At 48.8% G+C, this 18,622-nt stretch overlaps 1 protein-coding gene across 5 annotated transcripts in view; it reads right to left on the bottom strand.

Annotated features, from left to right (window-relative positions):
• The window catches only part of SAG (S-antigen visual arrestin), a 34,068-nt gene extending 15,969 nt beyond the window's left edge, over positions 1-18,099 (bottom strand). For 3 of the 5 annotated variants that reach the window (XM_036769386.1, XM_036769385.1, XM_036769381.1), the window contains exons 1-12: positions 17,980-18,099; positions 13,598-13,716; positions 12,979-13,091; positions 10,756-10,862; positions 9,624-9,684; positions 9,479-9,523; positions 7,115-7,308; positions 5,552-5,611; positions 4,516-4,592; positions 4,132-4,267; positions 2,126-2,210; positions 433-505 (exon numbers count right to left, since the gene is read on the bottom strand). In XM_036769386.1, the coding sequence (XP_036625281.1) occupies positions 433-505; positions 2,126-2,210; positions 4,132-4,267; positions 4,516-4,592; positions 5,552-5,611; positions 7,115-7,308; positions 9,479-9,523; positions 9,624-9,684; positions 10,756-10,821 (797 nt within the window). In that variant the 5' untranslated portion in view covers positions 10,822-10,862; positions 12,979-13,091; positions 13,598-13,716; positions 17,980-18,099. Of the gene's footprint in view, positions 1-432; positions 506-2,125; positions 2,211-4,131; positions 4,268-4,515; positions 4,593-5,551; positions 5,612-7,114; positions 7,309-9,478; positions 9,524-9,623; positions 9,685-10,755; positions 10,883-12,978; positions 13,092-13,597; positions 13,717-17,979 lie in introns of all 5 variants that reach the window. The other 2 variants (XM_036769382.1, XM_036769383.1) reach the window with 2 other exon arrangements.
• Positions 18,100-18,622: the final 523 nt, after the last annotated feature.

The following is an 18,622-nucleotide window of genomic DNA, read 5'->3' as shown; positions in this document are numbered from 1 at the left end:
TCACTGGGGTTATGAGGAAAAACGAAACAAGGCCTGCTCTCAAGACGCCTCCCCTTTATTGATGTAGATGATGGGTTCACAAGCATAGGTGAGATTGGTCCAAAGTCATATTCAGGGGGAGGGGCAGGGCAGCACCAGCCACTACCAGAATAACCCTGAAGACACCAGGACGGTCCCGGGCTAAGCCGACTGGCCACTGCCGAGGGTCTGTGTGGATCCTGTGTGAGGCCACCCCAGGCTGTATTGGGACCTAATGGTGGCAAGGACAGCAGTGTGGCTGTGGTAGATGGTGGGTTCTCCCTGCTTCTTTTTCCTCACCCTGTCCATCCTAGAGACTGGGCAAGCTGGGGTGGACAACCAAGTGAAATCAGGACAAGACACTGGGACTTGGAGAGGCCAGAAAGAGGAGGAGGGGGAGGAAAGGCTACTTACTGAGCCTCCTCTGTGGCCACAGGTTTGACGTAGTAGTCACTTGAATACAGGACCACGTTGGCGACTTGTTCCACTGCAAAGAGATGACAGAGACAGGCTATGAGGGAGTGATGGGAGCTGGTTCATAAAGGCCCCTGCACCCTGCCAGGGAGCCTCAGCCTATAACGTCACAGACACTAGGTAAGTGGGCAGTGGGGGGGTCATAGGGCACAGAACCCCAGGTGTGGAGTCAGGAAGGCCTGAGTGCCAATCCAGCCTCAGACACTAACTAGTTGTGTGACCCTGGGCAAATCCCTTACCTCTGTCTGCCTCAGTTTCCTTATCTGTAAAATGAGCATTCCACAGCACTCACAGGGTGACTGTGAGAACTGGATAAATTAATATTTGTGAAGCACTATGCAAACCTTAAGTGTGTATAAATGCCAGCAATTATTAGTTATTCTTACTGGCTGTATGACCCTGGACAAGTTCCTGTCCTTCCCCGGGCCTTGATTTTCTCACCCATAAATGGGGGCGGCAATGTCTGAAGCATCACCCTTGGGGACTGTTGAGGAGCGGCTCTGTATGCAAAGTGTTTTACAAACTTAAAATGCCACATGAAAGTCAGTTAACAGTGATTACGGTTATGTCATTCTTGAGGGGCTGGACCTATGGTGTTAGTGGCTTTGGGCAAACTCCTGGTATGGAAACTCTCTCTACCAATGGAGATTGGCAAGCGTTCTGTGCCTTAAAGGGTCCTCTGGGCCCTGCCCAGGGTCACGGAGCCAGGACTGGAATCCAGGTCCCGACTCCCAGGAGATTCGCTGCTGTGTGGCGGCACAGTGGCATCCTGCATTCCTCCTCTTGTCATGGCGCCCTGGCCTGGGCTGGGCCCTTCTGCTATCTCTTTCCTCTCATTTTCTGCCACCGAGTGCTCTGAGGCTTGTGGTGGCTGACCCACAGGATTGGGATGTGGGCTCATCTTTCAGAGGCTCGTGGGAGCATCCTCGGGAGTAAGCTGGAGCAGACAGGAGGATGCGGGTGGGGGGAGGAGATGGGCTGCCTCCTGTTCCCACATTTTGGTTTCTTCTGTTAGCTCTCTAGATTTTGAAAGCTTTCCCTTCCACATAGTCTATAGATTCTAAGGCAGCTAGGTGGTGTAGTAGGTAGAGTGTTGGGCTTGAGACCAAGAAGACTGTGTTCAAATCCTGCCTCGGAGACTTACTAGTTGTATGACCCTGGGCAAGTCATTTTAGTTATAGAAGCCTCAGTTTCCTCATCTGTAAATTGGGGATAGTACTAGCCCCCACCTCCTGGAGTACACTATATAAATGTCTGCCATTATTATTCATTAATAGCAGTAGTGTTTGGTATGCCAACATCTATTTAAGCAGCGTTCTAAATTTTTTATGCAACAACAGTTTGGTTTGGGACAATGGGTAGATTAGTTGAATTCTCAAGGATATTTCAGGGCCTCTATTTGTAATGTGGAGATCTGTCCCCTGTTAGTCAATTTGTGAAAGAGGCTGAGCTTTTGGTGTGCAGCTCATCTCTTTCTCAGTGTGTGGCCACAGGTTGAGATGCCAGCGTCGACCGTTGGATTTTGTGACAGCAGTCAGTCACATGTCAACCCAGGGGCCTCGTCCGGCACAGCCCACCCCAAGAACTGACGTGGACAGAGTCTGAGGATGGCACGAGGACGGCTTCCTCCTACCTGACACTTTAATCTTCTTCACGACCTTTTCTGTGTTATTGGTCACGCTCACGGTCACAGGAATTGGCTCGCCATGGAAATAGATCTGAAAGAGTGAGCGCACGAGGATTAACCCACTTCCTTAGTCTGACGACCTTCCAACGTGGTGGGGCTGGCACCTCTGGGGAGGGTCTGTGTAGCTGGATTCCTGAGCTATGGGGAAGAGAGAGCAAGGCTGATGAGTTCTTCCTGTTTGGTCCAGGGGAGGAGGATCTCGCTGGGATGGAGGTCAGGATTAGATGATCGGAGAGCAGGGACAGCCGATGCTCCGTACACCACCATCGTTTGACCAATGTGGCCGGCTTGAGTCATTACCACAAGAGCTGACGGTTATTGACTCGCCTCTCTGGGCATCACTTTCCTCCCCTGAACCCTCTGACCAGTAAATCTGAGCTAAGGAAGAGACGCATCGGGACGAGGCTTGGTAGGGGGCTCCCTCTTCCCAAGAACCTTCCCAGGATGCCCACTCTGAAAAGCATGGCCCTCCACCTTTTATCAGTGACTTGGATAGAGGCCAAACTGGAATGTCCATGCTGGAATAGAGGGTGAGTAGCTGGCTGAGTCAGGATCCAAAAACATCCTGGTGGACCAGAGCATTGGGCCGAATCTACCCGGATGAAATTCAATGGGCCAAACATGAATTCTTATGCTTGGGTCCAAAAAAAATCAATTTACTTTTTGAATCCAAGCATAAGAATTTACCTCTCGTCCTGCTGAATCTTCCCAGGTAGATGATGGGGGAGCTCTGGTTAGAGAGCAGTATGACAAGATCTGGGGGTGTTGGTGGCCAACGAGCTCCCTACAAGTTGGTGCTGTGACCTCAAAAAGCTAAAGCAAACTTGGGCTGGTTAGGAGAAGCACAGTTTGCAGGCACGGGGAAGTCACAGCCCCTCTGTCCCCTGTTCTGAAGCCCATATGTGGGGTTCAGTGTGAAGCATCCCCGTTAAGAAGAATCAGGAGGGCAACAAGTATGGGGAAGGGACTGGAGTGGATGTCCCACGAGAATAGCCGAGGGAGCCAGAGATACTTAGGTTGGAGAGAAAAGACTCGCAAGTTATTGGGGATTGGAGGGAGAAGCATCTGAATGAGGCTATCCTGTGAATGGAGGCTAAGATGCGTCCCACATGGCTCTGGGACCAGTGGGTGGACCCTGGGAAAGCGGGTTTGGTCTGGACGAAGGGGAAAAGCGTCCCAAAGTGGGATGGGCTGTCTGGGGTGGGGTGGGGGCGCCTTTTTCCCCTCTTTACTGGCTCTACCCCTGGGCTTAGAGAAGCCGGGATGAGACCAAATGGAAGACAGAATGGCTGTGGCCACCCCAGGAATGAGCAGCCTCAGGAACTCCAGTGGTGCCCTTCACAGGGGTCTTCAGAGGCTGGACAACCCACGTGGGGGATGCTCTCCTGGGGGTTTTTAGGGCACGAGATGGACTAAATGTAGTCCAGGTCCCTTGCAAGTCAAAAGGCTGGGCCAGGGGCTCAATCCTAGCTGGGACCCCCTCCTTGGAGAAAGGTCTCCTTTTACAGGAGGGAACTGAGTCAGCAGCTGGGAGGCCACTGCTTCTGCATTTTCAGCTTTGTGCCGGTGAAGCCGCCAAGTCCTCTGGTTTTCTATAAGTCGTTCTGGGTGAGGCCATCCCTGGTATCTGAGAGGATCTGTGCCTTGAGGTTGATGGCCTTCCTGAGGCCACAGCCTCTTTTGGCTCCATGAGCATTCTTACAATGTCAAGAGGAAATGAGGACAGGCCACAGCAGACTGGGTGGCACAAGGCTGGGCAGGCAGGGATGGGAGGCGGCCTGCATGGTCAGAAGGAAGGCCCCTGGGGAGGCGATCCCCGCTCCCCCAGAGTTCTGGAGGCTCTAGAGTGCCCAGGGGAGCATCTCAGATGCGCAGTACCCAGAAGGCTGTTTGTGTGTGTGGGGGTGCTCAGAACAAACACTCCCTGTGCCCCAGAGAGGTGCGGCTGTTACCTCCTTGCTGAGAGAGACGGCCAGGTGCAGGGGCTTGTCGGACATGAAGAACTGCCAGGCTGTCTCTACCTGGGGCTGGGGCCCCATTTCAGGAGGGGCGTGCTGGACTTTGCGGATCAGTAGGCGGACGGAGCTCCTGCGAAGCGGAGAAACTCAGGTTTCTGGGATGACCTTTCCTGCCATCTCAGAGCCCCTCTAAGACCCTCGCCCACCCTTCCTCTTTGCTGGGGCCATCCCCCATCCCTGCCTCCATTTGCTCATCTGTAACTGCTCCCATTTTCAGGCCTTCAAAGTGCTCTGAGCCAGGGATGCCCGAGGAGGAGCCAGATGTGGAAGGAAGAGGGGCGAAGGGACCCCGGAGCGGGGCCAGGGACCCTCTCTTACTTTTTGGGCACCCTTTCCTCTTCTGTTTCTGCGATGTCTATGGCGTATGCTTTCACCTCAAAGTCCACTCCACAGCACTGGGAAGGATCAAAAGAGAAAGAGAGCCAGGGACCACCTTGAGGCCTCCTTGTCTGGCATTCAAGGCTCAGAAAACCAGGAAGCTTCTGCCTCATCTTAGAGAGGTGTCATGTGGCCAGGGCCTTTTAAGAGTTCGGACATGTTGGGGCAGCTAGGTGGTGCAGTGAGTAGGGCACCAGCCTCGGAGTCAGGAGGACCTGAGTTCAAATCCGTCTCAGACACTTGATACACTTACTAGCTGTGTGACCTTGGGCAAGTCACTTAACCCCAATTGCCCTGCCTTCCCCCCTCCAAAAAAAAAAGAGTTAGGACATGTCACCCCAGGGTTTTCCATGGGTGGCTCACATTTAAATGATGATAATCCAATAAATAAAGGTGAGGCCCCCACTCTGTGCTGGAACTCATATGACCCTGGGCAAGTCACTAAACCAGTATGGGCCTCAGCATCCTCATTGTTACAGCGAGGGGTCGCCGAGCCTCGGCCCTCCCAATTTATAGCAACCATTTTGTGCCAGCCCACAATCGCAGACTAATAGCGCTGGGCTTGTTCTCAATGGATTTAGCCCCATAATCAAATCGGATTATGTGGCCAAACATGGATCGGGACTCAGCAAGACCTGAATGTGAATCCTGCCTCAGACACTTCTCCACGTAGGACCCTCAGCGAGTCAGCCTCGCTTCCCTCATCTGAAAAGTGGGGATAATAATAGCGCCCACCCCATCAGAAGAGACAACACACATAAAGCATCACAAGCTTCGTAGCTTAAAACTGCACTTAGGCTTTTGGGGCGGCCTGTGCAAATGTGAGCTAACGTTCTCACTGTGGAGTTTGACTAGGGGGAAGCCACATACTTTCCTAGAATGAGAATGGGATTAAAGCCCCTAAATCAACGTCGGCTCCACTGCTGGGCTGGGACTGACCACTTCCTGGGCTCCCTCGGGGCCCTGCCCCACTCACCTTGCCCACGTCTTGAGGAGCTGGCTGGAGAGCGACTGAGCAGGGCAAGTAGTCAGGAAACTGGGGGAGAAGAGAGAAAGTCCTGAGGGCTGGATGCTTGGGAGGCGACATCCAACAGAAGCACTTATTAAGCGCCAACTGTGTGCTGGGTGCTCTGTTCCAAGGTGGCGATGCAGCAGCCACCCAGAGTTCCAGGAAAAGTTCGATTTGGGTTTTTTCCATTATTTAATATTTCATTTTTTTCCCCAATTACATGTAAGAACAATTTTAACATTCCTTTTTTTTTTCCAAATTTTGAATTCCAAGTTCTCTCCTTCTCTTCCCCCCACCCATTGAGAAGGCAAGCAATTTGACATAAGTTTTACATGTGTGGTCATGCAAAACACATTTCCATGTAAGTCATGCTAGGAAAGAAAACACAGAGAAAAAATCCCAGAAAAGGAAAGACAGTGATGGAAAAGTCTCTGATCTGCACATGGGCTCCCGGTTCGTTCTCTGGAGACGCACAGCACCTTAAGCAGAAGTCCTACAGAATTGGCTCAGATCGTTGTGTTGCTGAGAATAGCTAAGTTATTCATTCGGTTTTTTAAAACTATCTTTTTCAGTGAACAAAAATAGATTTTTTTTCTCCCTCTCTCCTTCTCCCTCCCTCACTGGAAGAAACAGGAAAAATAAAACTCTTGTAAGGAATATGAAGAGTTGAGCCAACAGCTTCCTGCATTTGACCACGTTAAAAAAGCACCTGCCTCATTCTTCACCCTGAGCCCATCCCCCACCTCGGGGGCCTCCTGAATCACAGAGCGCCATGAATTGAACAGAATTCTTACAGTTTTCAAAGCTGTTTGTCTTTACAGGGTTGTTATTATGTACATTTCTATCAGAAAGGATTGATTTTAAAAGACCGTAAAGACGATGTTACTTTGAGAGGCAGCATGATGTAATGTCGCCAGGTAGTGCAGTGGATAGAGCCCTATGTCTGGAGTCAGAAAGAGTCCTCTTCCTGAGTTCAAATCCAGCCTCAGACACTTATTAGCTTATTCGTGTGACCCTGGGCAAGTCACTTAACCCTGTTTGCCTCAGTTTCCTCACCTGTAAAATGAGCTAGAGAAGAAAATGGCAAACCACTCTGGTATCTTTGCCAACAAAACCCCAGAAGGGTCATGGAGAGTCAGATGCGACTGAAAATGACTGAATAACAACATGGTCTGAGAGCTGGCTTCAGAGTGGGGAAGACTACTCTGGGGCAGCGGGTTTGAGTCCTGCCTCTGACACAGACTGGCTGTGTGTGCAAGTCTGGCAAGACAAGTGTAAGCCAGTGAAGCTCAGGAACGCGGGCACTTGTAAGACTGAGCTGCAGGGCAGGGCCCGTCTGCATTGGCAGCGCAGGGCGTCTCCTCACTGGAAGCTCCCTACCCGATGGTACTAACTCTTCCCTCCCAAAAAAAGATGCTTAGCTCCTGTTTCCCCTTTCCGGCCCCTCCACAGGCCAGGCCAGGCAGCTTTGGGGCTCTGGGAACGGGGCGCGCAGGGAGGACAGGCTGGCGTCAGGCCAGGCACACTCACCGTGAGGAGAAAAGGGCAGGCATTGATCCCTAGCTTCTTCAGGAGGCTCTCCTGCAGTTTGGTTGGCGTGTTGGCCGTGTTGATGGGAGGGTACGCTTGCACCCTGGAGAAATACAGGTCTCTGCGGAAGGTCAGGCCGATGACATCGATGTCCTCCTGGCCGTAGCGGAATGCACACGTCAGAGACACAAAGACTGGGCAGAAGAAGACTCAGGGTTAGTGCCTTGTGAGCCCTCTGCTCATGCCTGTGACTTGGGGGGAGGACACGGGGAGACATGTGCTCCACAAAGTCCAGGGTTCCTGGGACTAAGGGGAGAATCTGCATGGATGGCTTCAGCCAATAGGTGTCCACCCAATGACAAGGACTAGATGTGCCCCATGTCCCTTCAGCCCAGGCTGACCCTTAAGAAGTTATAGATCCTCCCTAAGAGCAGGAGGACAGGACTTGGGTGTCACACAAATGCGGCTGGTTTCCACACACGCCGAGGACCCGCAATCTATAGCTCAGTCATGTTCTGGAGGGAGAGGGAGCGTGTGACTTCTTCTAATACGACAGTGTCCTGGGCTGGTTATTAGCCTGGAATTACTGTAATAGTAATTAAGGTGGGACTTTTTGCCGTTGACCTCTAATGATTCTGGCCTTTGTTTGAACCGGGCAGACAAAGTGGGATGTTTTTGTTTTTCTCAGCACTGAGACAATTGGGAGCCATTGATTTGTATCTGATGTGATATTGGGGGTGGGGAATCTTCTCCACACCCAGCCTAGGTAAGGTCAGGGCCCTCTGGAGCCCTGAACAGAATACATAAGCGCACAGGTTAGTGTTCTCCCTCGGAGCTCTGAGCCACAGCAGGAGTGGCTTGTGACTCTGGGCCAGCCATCCTAATGAGCTCCCCGGCTGTACACCCAGATGTTGAAAACTACAAATTGTATTTGGTCTGTAATTCAGGGTGCTGGCTTTTTCCCCTGAACTAGGTGGATGTTATTGGCATGCTGGATTAAAGTAAGATTGTTAACCCCTTAACGTTGCTTTCCTTAAGTAAAGCAGATCAAAAGGACCTGTGTTGGCAGCTTTCTGGGTGCTGGTTGTTGGTGGATCTTACACCCCCACAGAAGCTGCTAGCTGGATTGTTGAAACAATTATCCGACTGGAATTATGGGACCCAACAACTCAGGTCGTCAGTCAATAAACATTTATTAAGCATTTGAGGCCAAGCGCTAGGAATACCGAGAAAGGCCCTAGACAGTCCCTGCCCTCAAGAAGTTGACACTCTAATGGGGGATGCAGTGAGCAAACGCACGTACAGACAAGCTCCATACCACCCAGCTGGGAAGTAAACAGGAGAGGGAAGGCACTGGAATTCAGAGTGGGGAGGGAAGGCTCCCCGTAGGAAGGGGCTTTTAGCTGGGAGGAAATGCCTGGAGCTGGCTGACCCAGCCTTGGTTCTAGGACTGCCGCTGTGATTTCCTGTGTGTGACCTTGGGTAAGTCACTTAAGTCTCTGGGGCCCAGTCTCCTCATCTTTACAAAGAGGAGCCTGGACTAGACAGGCCCTGAGCCCCCTTCCAGCTCTGGCCTAGGCTCTTCTGCATCTGAGATGGATGGAGCTGAATGACAACAAGGGCTCTGTCCCAGCTTCGTTGGCCATCGTGGATCCAAGGCAGACAGCCAAGGAGGCCGTTTATCCCCAGAGCAGCTGGCACAAGCCCAGGAAGGTCCTAGCTACCAAAGTGGTCTGAGTGGCCCTGCCCTGCCCCAGTGCCATGTGTGGCTCCCTATTGCTCCCCCCCATTTGGCTGTGGAAGCCCACCCAGCCCCAGCATTCCCCAGTACTGGTCTCCTCCATGCCCTCTATGACACACCAGCCTGCTTGCTGACCTCTCTACCCTGCCTCTCAGTCTGTGCCGTCCCTGTGCCTGGCAGGGACCCCCTCCTCCCCTCTCCCTCGGGGAACAGCCCGGCTCAGACACCACTTCTTCCAGGGGACCTTTCCTGAGCCCTCCCCAAATGACCTTGAATGGCTTTTGTCCGTACTGTGCATTTGCTCTTATGTGGAAGGGACGGGAAGCTCTTTGAAGGCAGGACCATTTCGTTTCTGTCTTTGCATCCCCAGCACCAGTACCTACGGGTGCTTAATAAATGCTTGTTGATCGGTGGTTGATGGACCCCCCTCCTGCCCTGCCACCACCCAACTGCAGCCTAATTATTTTGAATTTACTTTTATGGGGACACATCGTCTTGAACGTAAGCTCCTTGTGGTCAGCGCTGGTTTGGGCTGTCTTTACATTCTCAGTGCCTGGCACACACTAGGTGCTTCATAAATGTTTGTCTTCCAGACAAATTTCAGAATTTAAAAGCCTGCTCACCTTTCTTCCCTTTCACGAGCTCGGGATCAACCAAGACAACACCATCTGGACCGAAAGGAGAGAATTGCAGTGAGAAGGATGGAGGACACCAGACCAGCAGTGCTCTTCCGGTATGGTGAAAGGATTTCACCTCCCCTTGACTTACCCACAGGCTCCACCTGGTCCACATGGTCGATGTAGTCCCTCTTCCCCAGGTAGATGGTCACCTGTGGGAAGAACAGGACCTGAGTAAACTTCACTAGTGACTCTCGATTCTTCCCTGGGCTTGGGGCCTCAGGACTTGGGTTCAAATCTCAGCTCTGCCACTGATGCCGGCATAGCCTTGGGCAAGTCGCTTTCCCATTCTGGGCTTATTTCCTCAGGTGTGAGATGAAGGGCTTGGGCTGGATCATCTCTAAGGTCGTTCTAGCTCTGTGGCCTATGAAATCAGCCTCCTGAGAAGCCCGCCAGGCCCCAGCAGGACAGCTGGTGACAGACACACATTGAGGCCTCAGACCTTCCATTCCACTGGGAGGGGAACCACCCATAGACAGGTGAGTAAAGAGAAATGATTCTGAGCTGGACCTGGGACTCCATGGGCCTAGGCAGAGGGCACCCACTTCACCAATAGCTTAGAGATTTCCTGGGGCACAGAGAGCCAGGGTGTGTCAGAGGTGGGACTTGAACGCAGGTCTTCTGACCATAAGGCCACCCATCTCTCAAACATAAAATACGTATAAGGTCACTTGGGGGTATAGATAGGAGAGAGACATGGGGGCCCTGAGGTGCTTGAGAAGTCTGGAAAGGCCTTAGATGGAGGTGGCTCCGGAGTCAAGGGAGCTAAGGACCCCAGAGGAGGCAGGGAGGACCAAGGAGGGCATTCCAGGCTGGTGGCACAGCCCAGGCAAAGGCAAAGGGCAAGCAATGGAGTGAAGGAGAACCTCGTTCCCATCTCCTTAGTGGTCGTTGCTTTCTGGCAGGGACCCCGGGGCCACAGGCCCAAGCCTCCTGTTTCCTTCTGCTCCCTCCCATCGTAGGAGGCTCCCCTCTGGCCTTCTCCTCCCCCCCAGAGCCTCGGCTCCAGTCTTGGGGTGTCTGGGCCTCTTTGTTGGTGGCTCTTATTTACTTCCCCACTTGTTTTGAAGAAAGCGTGGCCGAGGACTCCTGGTCATCGTGGCCCCCTCCCCCTCCCAACCCAGGCTGCTGGGGCCTCGGGCACATAGTAGGTGCTCAGCAGGTGTCTGAGGAGCTAAGAAGGCAGCCTGGTCATTCATACCGAGGCTCCCTGAGCCACTCACCGACTTGTCCCGGGAGACCTTCTTGAAGATGACGTGGTTTGGGGCATTCTTCACTCCGGTTGCCATCTCAGAAGGGCCTGGGGGAGGCCTTCAGGTGGCAAAGAATCCTGGGAAGGCAAGCGACCACCTTAAATAGAGGTACAGGGAGGCAGGTGAGCTGAGGTACCAAAGGCAAGCTAGTGCACATGTCTGAGAAGTCCGGCCAACCCCAGATTCCAAGAGCCAGAATCACTGGGTGGAATCAGGAAGACCTGACTTCAAGACTGGCTGTGTGACTGTGGCCAAGTCACTCTACTTCTCAGTGCCTTGGCTCACTGGCTCATGGGGCTAGAGCTGGGAGGACATCACATCAAACTCCTTCCTTTTACAGATGAGGAAAATGGGGCGCAGGGAGAGAGGAGCGTTAGGTGATTCACCAAGGTCACAGAAAAAGGCAAGATTTCATTAAGTCACTGATCCACTTTGGTGGAGGGGATATCCACACTGAGAATTCCCAACACTAAGGAAATCCTAGGTGTGGATCAAAAAGCACTTAAAAACAACTAATAAAGAAATTCCCAACAAACAAACCCCAAACTACCCTCAGCTTCCTTCTTTTCTCTTCTTTTCTTTTTTCTTTTCTTTCCTTTTCTTTTCTCTTTTCTTTTCTTTTCTTTTTTTCTTTTCTTTTCTTTTCTTTTCTCTTTTCTTTTCTTTTCTTTTCTTTTCTTTTCTTTTCTTTTCTTTTCTTTTCTTTTCTTTTCTTTTCTTTTCTTTTCTTTTCTTTTCTTTTCTTTTCTTTTCCTCTCTCTCTCCCCCTTCCTTTCTTTCTCTTTCTTTCTTTCTCTTCCTTCCTTCCTTCCTTCCTTCCTTCCTTCCTTCCTTCCTTCCTTCCTCCCTCCCTCCCTCCTTCCCTCCTTCCCTTCCTTCCTCCCTCCTTTTCTCTTTCTTCCTTCCTTCCTTAATAATTATATTTTTAATGAACAAAACTCTATTTTGTTCCCCTCTCAAATCCCCTCCCAAATGAACAACAACAAGAAAAAACCCAAATATACAGAGTAGTCAAGCAAAAGACATTCCAGTGTTTATCCTCAGCTTCCAACATTAGCCAGATAACAGAGCTTTTATACAGTTTGATTTTTAGGCAGAATGTCCTTTAAAAGGAAAAAGAAATCCCTTCTTTATTAGCGTGGCATAGTGGGTGACATTCTAAAGTGGGTATTCAAAAGGCCTGAGTTCAAATGCCACCTCTGACCCCAGCCATGTGGCCAGGGGCAAGTCCTGTAACCTTGCTGAGCCTCTTGAGATCTGGGCAGGTAGGATATGAAATCACGTCTCTACGGACATATCTGCATTTTCTTAGAAAGCCTCAAAGAAATGGACCTATCGTGGTTCTGGGAAGTGGCAGATTCAAATGAGGAAGACTACCTTTTCTGGATGGGCCCCCGGCTATGCCATGTTTGTACCTCCCAGGCTAGTGATGGACGAAATCACCAGCCCAAGGTGCTAAAATTCAGCATGAATTTAAAATTTTAAATCCTGTCACACTCAGGCTTCTTGTGGATAAGGATGTTCCAGAGAACCAGAGCCCATCAGGCAAAAAAGCATTTGATCCAGAGCAGCTCCCAGCCCCTTTCCTTGCCCCTTCAACTCCTCCTGGTTCCCGGTTCATTAGAGCAATGAGTTGTTTCCCAAACTTTTTTGATCATGCATAGCAGCAGTAAATCATTTTGGAGCACGGACCACCAATATGCGGATACTGACATTTAAATTAAATTATATTATTACACAAGAACTATTTCACTATTTATTACTTAACATTAAAAACTCAAATACGGAATAGAAATTGAAAAGGGATGAATTAGGGATGAAATCACATTTGATTCTGGAGACCATAAGAAGGTTTAACAAGCAGGGCAAGTAGGGTCAGACCCATGACCCATCTTCCCATGATAAGTGGTGGCTCATATGCCCCTCGGGCTTGGGCTATGCTCTCCTGGGTGGGCACAGGCCCAATTTCAGAGTCCTCTACACCAGCCTACAAAAGGGAACACAAACATTTGCTTGGAGTAGCCAGGCCAGGTAACCTCACCTGAAGATCCCCCAGAAAAGCCAATCAAAAGGAAATAAAACCAAGGGAGGGGATTTATTCAACAACTTTGACTTCGCCTTGGCCCAGTTCAGATTTCTTGCTGGCCCAGGAAAATCAATTTAAAGACCGATTTACAGGATCTTGGTTTTTACCTGGAGTTCTGCTGGCCAGTAATGGCGGTACAGAGGCTCGGGGATGCCGGTTCTGTCTCTTTCCAAGGAAGCTAGTGCCCTTCAGGCAGGACAATGTACATGGGGAACCTTCCCTGAAATGGATGAGAGTGAAACCCCCCAAAGGATGAAGAGGGGAATTTGTAGCAGAGTTGGCGACTGCTGTTTAGGAGATAATCTCATGCGTGGAACAGACCACAGGACCTGGATTAGCCCCTGAATCAGCAGTTCTGAGCATTAACCGAGGAGGTGTTCTTCCCCAGCTCCATCTTCTCAGGCTCAGTGCTGGGGCCAACACAGGAGGGTGAGCAGGCCCGTGGGGTGGGGCTGGCAGGTAAGGGACGAATGAAAGCTATTTTTCCCCTGTAAACCTCTTTGGTTTCTAGAAATAGATTGAATTCCCTTTCCTCAAGAAGCCCCAGTAAGACAAAAGGCTTTAAGATCTTAGGCTTAATTAAGCTGAACGAACACTTAATGCTATCTTGAGGTCATCAATTTTAATAAAAAGGTCAGGAGGCCTGCTGGCCCCATGGGTATCTTAGCAGTAAGAATTAGCTTGTTTCTCTCACTAACCATTGCCAAATTCACTTAAGAGCCTTACCTGAGTATCAGCCACAGATAGATGATCTTGGACAATGAGGCTGGGCTTCCTGGGGCCTTCTCTGCCCCCTAGGATTCCTGGGGTCTGAGTAAGTGGTGCTCATTACCACAGGGGGCAACCTTAATTGGGAAGAGGCAAGGGTGCTCATTTATTTTAAGAAAAATCAATTTTAAAAATTCCCTATTGAGAGTAGAATAAAAAAAATAGGCTGCATGAAATCACAAATCTCTAAGAAGAGATTAAAAAAAACACTTTTAAAAACATTTTAAACATTTAAACTTTTTTAAAAACACTATATGATTCAACATGTTCAAGGCTATCCATCCACCTGGTCTGTTTCCTTGGGTTCTCTTCAATGCATTTTAAAAAATGCAGTGACTGCTTTCTCTCCCTCCTTCCTTCCTTCCTCCCCTCTCTCCCTCCCTCCCTCCCTCCCTTCCTTCCTTCTTTCCTCCCTCTCTCCTTCCCTCTCTTCTTTTCCTCTTCTTTCTCTTTCTTTCTTTCTCTCTCTCTCTTTCTTTCTTTCTTTCTTTCTTTCTTCCTTCCTTCCTTCCTTTCTTTTCCTTTCTTTTCTTTTTCTTTCTTTCTTCACTATGACTAGCTTTCCCCTTTTCCCCAAAACCTACCCCCTAAGTATGGCCAAGAAAAACAAATCCACAGACTGGACATGTCTGAAAGTGTGCCCCTCACACAGTACCCTGGATCCATCACCTCTTGATTAGGAGGTGGCATCATTGCTTCATCAGGGCAGCTAGATGGCGCCATAGTGCATAGAGTGCAAGACATGGAGTCAGGAAGACTCCTCTTCCTGAATTCAAATCTGGCTTCAAACACTTGCTAGTTGTGTGACCCTGGGCAAGTCACTTACCCTTGTTTGCCTCAGTTTCATCATCTGTAAAATGAGCTGGAGAAGTGGCAAACCACTCCAGGATCTTTGCCAAGAAAACCCCAAATGGGTCACGAAGAGTCAGACACAACTGAAAAACGGTTAAACAGCCAAAATTCTGCTTCATCACGGATGCTGTGAAACGGTCAGTCCTCCTATTGATCAGAGTGCTCAGACCTTTCAGAGCTGCTTTCCTTTGCCATGCTGTGGTCACTGTCTTAATTGATCTCTGGATCCTGTTCATCTCACAACGCATCAGGATCACAGGAGTCTTTTCAGGTGGTTATTTCTTATGGCACCATAATCTCTTATATTTATATACCATAATTTTTTTCAACTACTCCCTTCATTTCTAGTACTTTGCCTTAACACTGAGAGTTGTTCTAAATGTTTTTGTACACACGGATCCTTTGTAGTGTCCCCGACCTCTTTGGGGACGTACCTAGCTGGGGTTTCGTTAGGTCGGTGGGTATGGAAATGGTCCCAAATGACAGCCCAGGATGGATGTAATAGATCCAGCAGTGGAGTCTCCCTGTCTTCTCGCAATAATTGTCCATGACCATCATTTTGGCCAATCTGATGAGTGAGGTGTGGAACTTCAACCTGTTTTAATTTGCATTTCCTTAATTATTACTTTAATAAAGCTGTTGAAAATTTGGATTTCTTCCTTTGAGAACTGTCTAGTCATATATCTTGGTTATTTATCAATCAGGGAATGGCTATAATTCTTACATATTTGAATCAGTTATGTATCTTGGATATGAGACCTTTATCTGAGAAACTTGCTGCAAAGATATTCCCCGTCCCCTATTAACTATTTCTCTTTTAATTTTAACTGCATTTTGCTTGTGCAAAAACTTTTCAATTTTATAGAACCACAATTGTCCATTTTATCTTCTATAATCCTCTTTATTTGGTCATGAACTCTTCCCACATTCATAGATGCTGAAAGTCCTTTATTTATTGCTCCTCTGTTTGTGAAATGATTTTTTTTTAACTTGGGTTATATATCCATCTGGAGCTTGTTGTACATGGTGTGAAATGTTTGCCTCTACCCAGTTTCTACCAGACTGCTTCCCAGTCTTCCCCGGAGTTTCTGTTGAATCACAAGTCCATATCCCCATTGTGGGGATCTTTGGCTTTACTGAACATTATGCTCCTATGTTAATTTTTCGTGTACCTTGCGCACCTAATCTGTTGTGCTGATGGACTTTTCTCTTTTTTAACTGGCACCAAAATAGTTTTATTGATCACTACTTTATAGTGTAATTTGAGGTCTGCTAGACCCCCTTCTTCCCCATGTTTTTCATTATTTCTCTTGAGAATTTTGTTCTTTCGTTCTTCCAGATTAATTTCATTACTTTTTTTGATTCTAGCTCTTTAAAGCAATCCATTGGTCACTTGCTTGGCATGGCGCTGAATAAGGAAATTGATGTAGGTAGCAATGCCATTTGTATTATATTGCAGTGATTACTGGCTCTCCACCTACTTATTTCTGTAAATAATTTTGTAGTTGTATTTATATAGTTCCTCTGTGTTTTGGGGAAGGTGGGCTCTCAAATAGAATATACATTTCTGTAGTTATCTCGAGTGGAATTCCTTCATGTGTTCCTCTTGGGTTTTATGGCAGATGCTTTGTCTCGTTTTATTTTATGTCTTGCTACATTGAAGTTATTTCAATTAACTGAAAAAAAAAACTTTAAGAGGGAGAGCAACAGCCTGTATTATTCTTGGCTTCCCAAATAAAATGGGATCATGTCTAGGTTCCCATTCCAATTAAGGTGGGAGAAAGAGGTAAAGTCCCTGGACGGTTGCTGATGGTCCAGGAGGAGTGGCTCCACCACCTGCTGACTCTTCACATCTTCTGGGAGAGGGATGGCATTTGGTGAGGAAACAAGCAGAAGTGTCCATGTGTAGCTTACTCACAAATTTGCTCACCATGAATAAGATTCCATGTCTTGCCTCCATGCCTGGGATGCATTGTTCTCCCAGATCTCTATCTTCCTTCAGAGGTGAGCTCAAATATCATCTACCACAAGAGGCCCTGCCTGTTCCCCTTCCTCTTCCCATTTCTAGACTGCTGCTCTGACAAACTATCTTTTACATTTACTTTTCTCCCACTCCCCTGAGAATGGTCCCCGCCTTCTTGAAGGTAGGGACAATTACATTTTTACTTACTATCTTCAGCTCCGGCACAGCCTGGCAACAGCAGGCACTTAATGCTTGTTGAATGACAGCAGATAACTGATTCTAGGGCATTTCAAAGGTGATCACATCATTAAATCGCAAACGTGAAATGATGCAGTTTGACACTTGTGGTCTGTGGGAGCATAAGGCAAAGCCCCATCCATCCATTTCAGACAAATGAGAAGTCATGAAGACGCACTAGAAGCTGCTGAGCTGACAGCATTTGCTCCATCAAGGCTTCATCTTTGACAACCCAACAGCAATCCAGGGCTGCACAGTTATCCAGAAGGGAGTTTCCATGTCAAGGAGCTCCTCACAAAGATGAAATCATTGGTCTGGGCCTCACCTTTCCCTCCATACTTCCAAAAAAGGGGGCTATGGTTTTTGCCCATGTTTTGGCAAATCTTGCTTCTGTGAAGTCTGAGCTTTTCAGCTCCCTTCCTTCAGTCCTGGCATACTAAAGGGCTCTGATGTTTTAATAACTACAATGATTTCCTTATAGACTCTCCAGTTGGAAGGGACCAATCATCTGGCCCAACCCATGCCTGGCTAAGAATCCCTGCACAACATTTTCAACCAATAGTCGTCTAGCCTGTTTGAAGACCTCTGGTGAAGGAGCCCGGCCCAGGGCCTCCTGTGGCAGTCCAGTCCACTTTGGGGCAGATCAGTTATCAAATTTTTTCTTCCTATCAAGCCTCTGTGGGTCGCTTTGCAGCTTCCTCCTGCTCCTCTCATCATTCAGAGCCCCAGGTTTGCCCTCTGGGGTCAAGGAGAACCAGCTTCATTCCTCTTCTAAGCAACAAGTGTGCAGATAGCCATTAGAGTACGGGCAGGGTTGGGCCAAGAGGGGGCCGTGCCTCTATAGTATAAACATCTGCTCCTATCAATCCTCCCTCCTACAGCACAGTCTTGGGCACCTTCGACCCTTCTGGTTGCCCCTTCCTGGACCCTCTCCATCTCATTTATCTCCTTCCTCAAACCTGGTGTCTCAGGCTGTACTGAATACTTAAGAATTCAGAACTTGCACCAAGGCAAGTGAGGCTTTGCTTCGTCTCCCCATCCAGTGAACTTCCTCGTGTGTCTTCTTTCTCTTGGGGCCGCCCTAAGTGCACTGAACATTTGGAACGGATTCATGGATTGTCTTGAGAACCAGTCTAGCTTATTGTTAGGGGGGCTGTAGGGTAATATATTTTGGAGCCACAGCATCCTGAGACCAGAGATGTGACCCACATTGCCCGAGACCAATAAAGCTACCAATTCTAAAACTAAGCACAAATCTTATAGCCACTGTCTCTCTCAATTCACTCACCTCTGGGATAAAACAGATGCCTGTTTCCCATTCAGAGGGCAGAGGCTGTTGCCTCTGCCTGGAATTAAAGCCCAGTCTTATTATACATGACAGGATTTTTCTTCTACTCTACTTTCCAGCCACACATTAGGCCTTGTCAACTGGCTGCTGTTCCTACACATCATTCCACCTCCGAACCTTTGGCCAGGCTCTCAACCCTTCTACCTCTTGGTCAAAGTTCAAGCTGCTTCCTATCCAGGGGCTTTGCTGATCTAGCTGCTGCTAAAGCCAACCCCCAATGACTTTGTGCTTACATTTTGCATTGACGTATATATGTATACACATTTTTCCTGTTCTAAAGGCAGGGATATTCACTCATACAATATCTACATAAAATTTGTTTAAAGCAAGCTACACTAAAGGACCCTGACTGGCCTTGAATTTTAATTAGTACGGAGGCTGAACACAATGCAGTCGTATGTCTTCCTTCCCGCCCCAACGTCATGTCTATCAGCCAGCACTCATTCACAATAGGGCTGCCAACAAACCAGAAGCAAGCTGCAAGTATCACTGAAGCTCGCTCTCTCAGCAGTTTGCCCTTCGTAATCTTTCCCCATTGGGGTGATTACGACATGGAACAACCTTCTTTTTTTAGCCCTCAAAG

Source organism: Trichosurus vulpecula, chromosome 7, assembly GCF_011100635.1.
Source record: "Trichosurus vulpecula isolate mTriVul1 chromosome 7, mTriVul1.pri, whole genome shotgun sequence".
Lineage (NCBI taxonomy): Eukaryota > Metazoa > Chordata > Mammalia > Diprotodontia > Phalangeridae > Trichosurus > Trichosurus vulpecula.
This window is presented reverse-complemented; position numbering and strand designations above follow the sequence as displayed.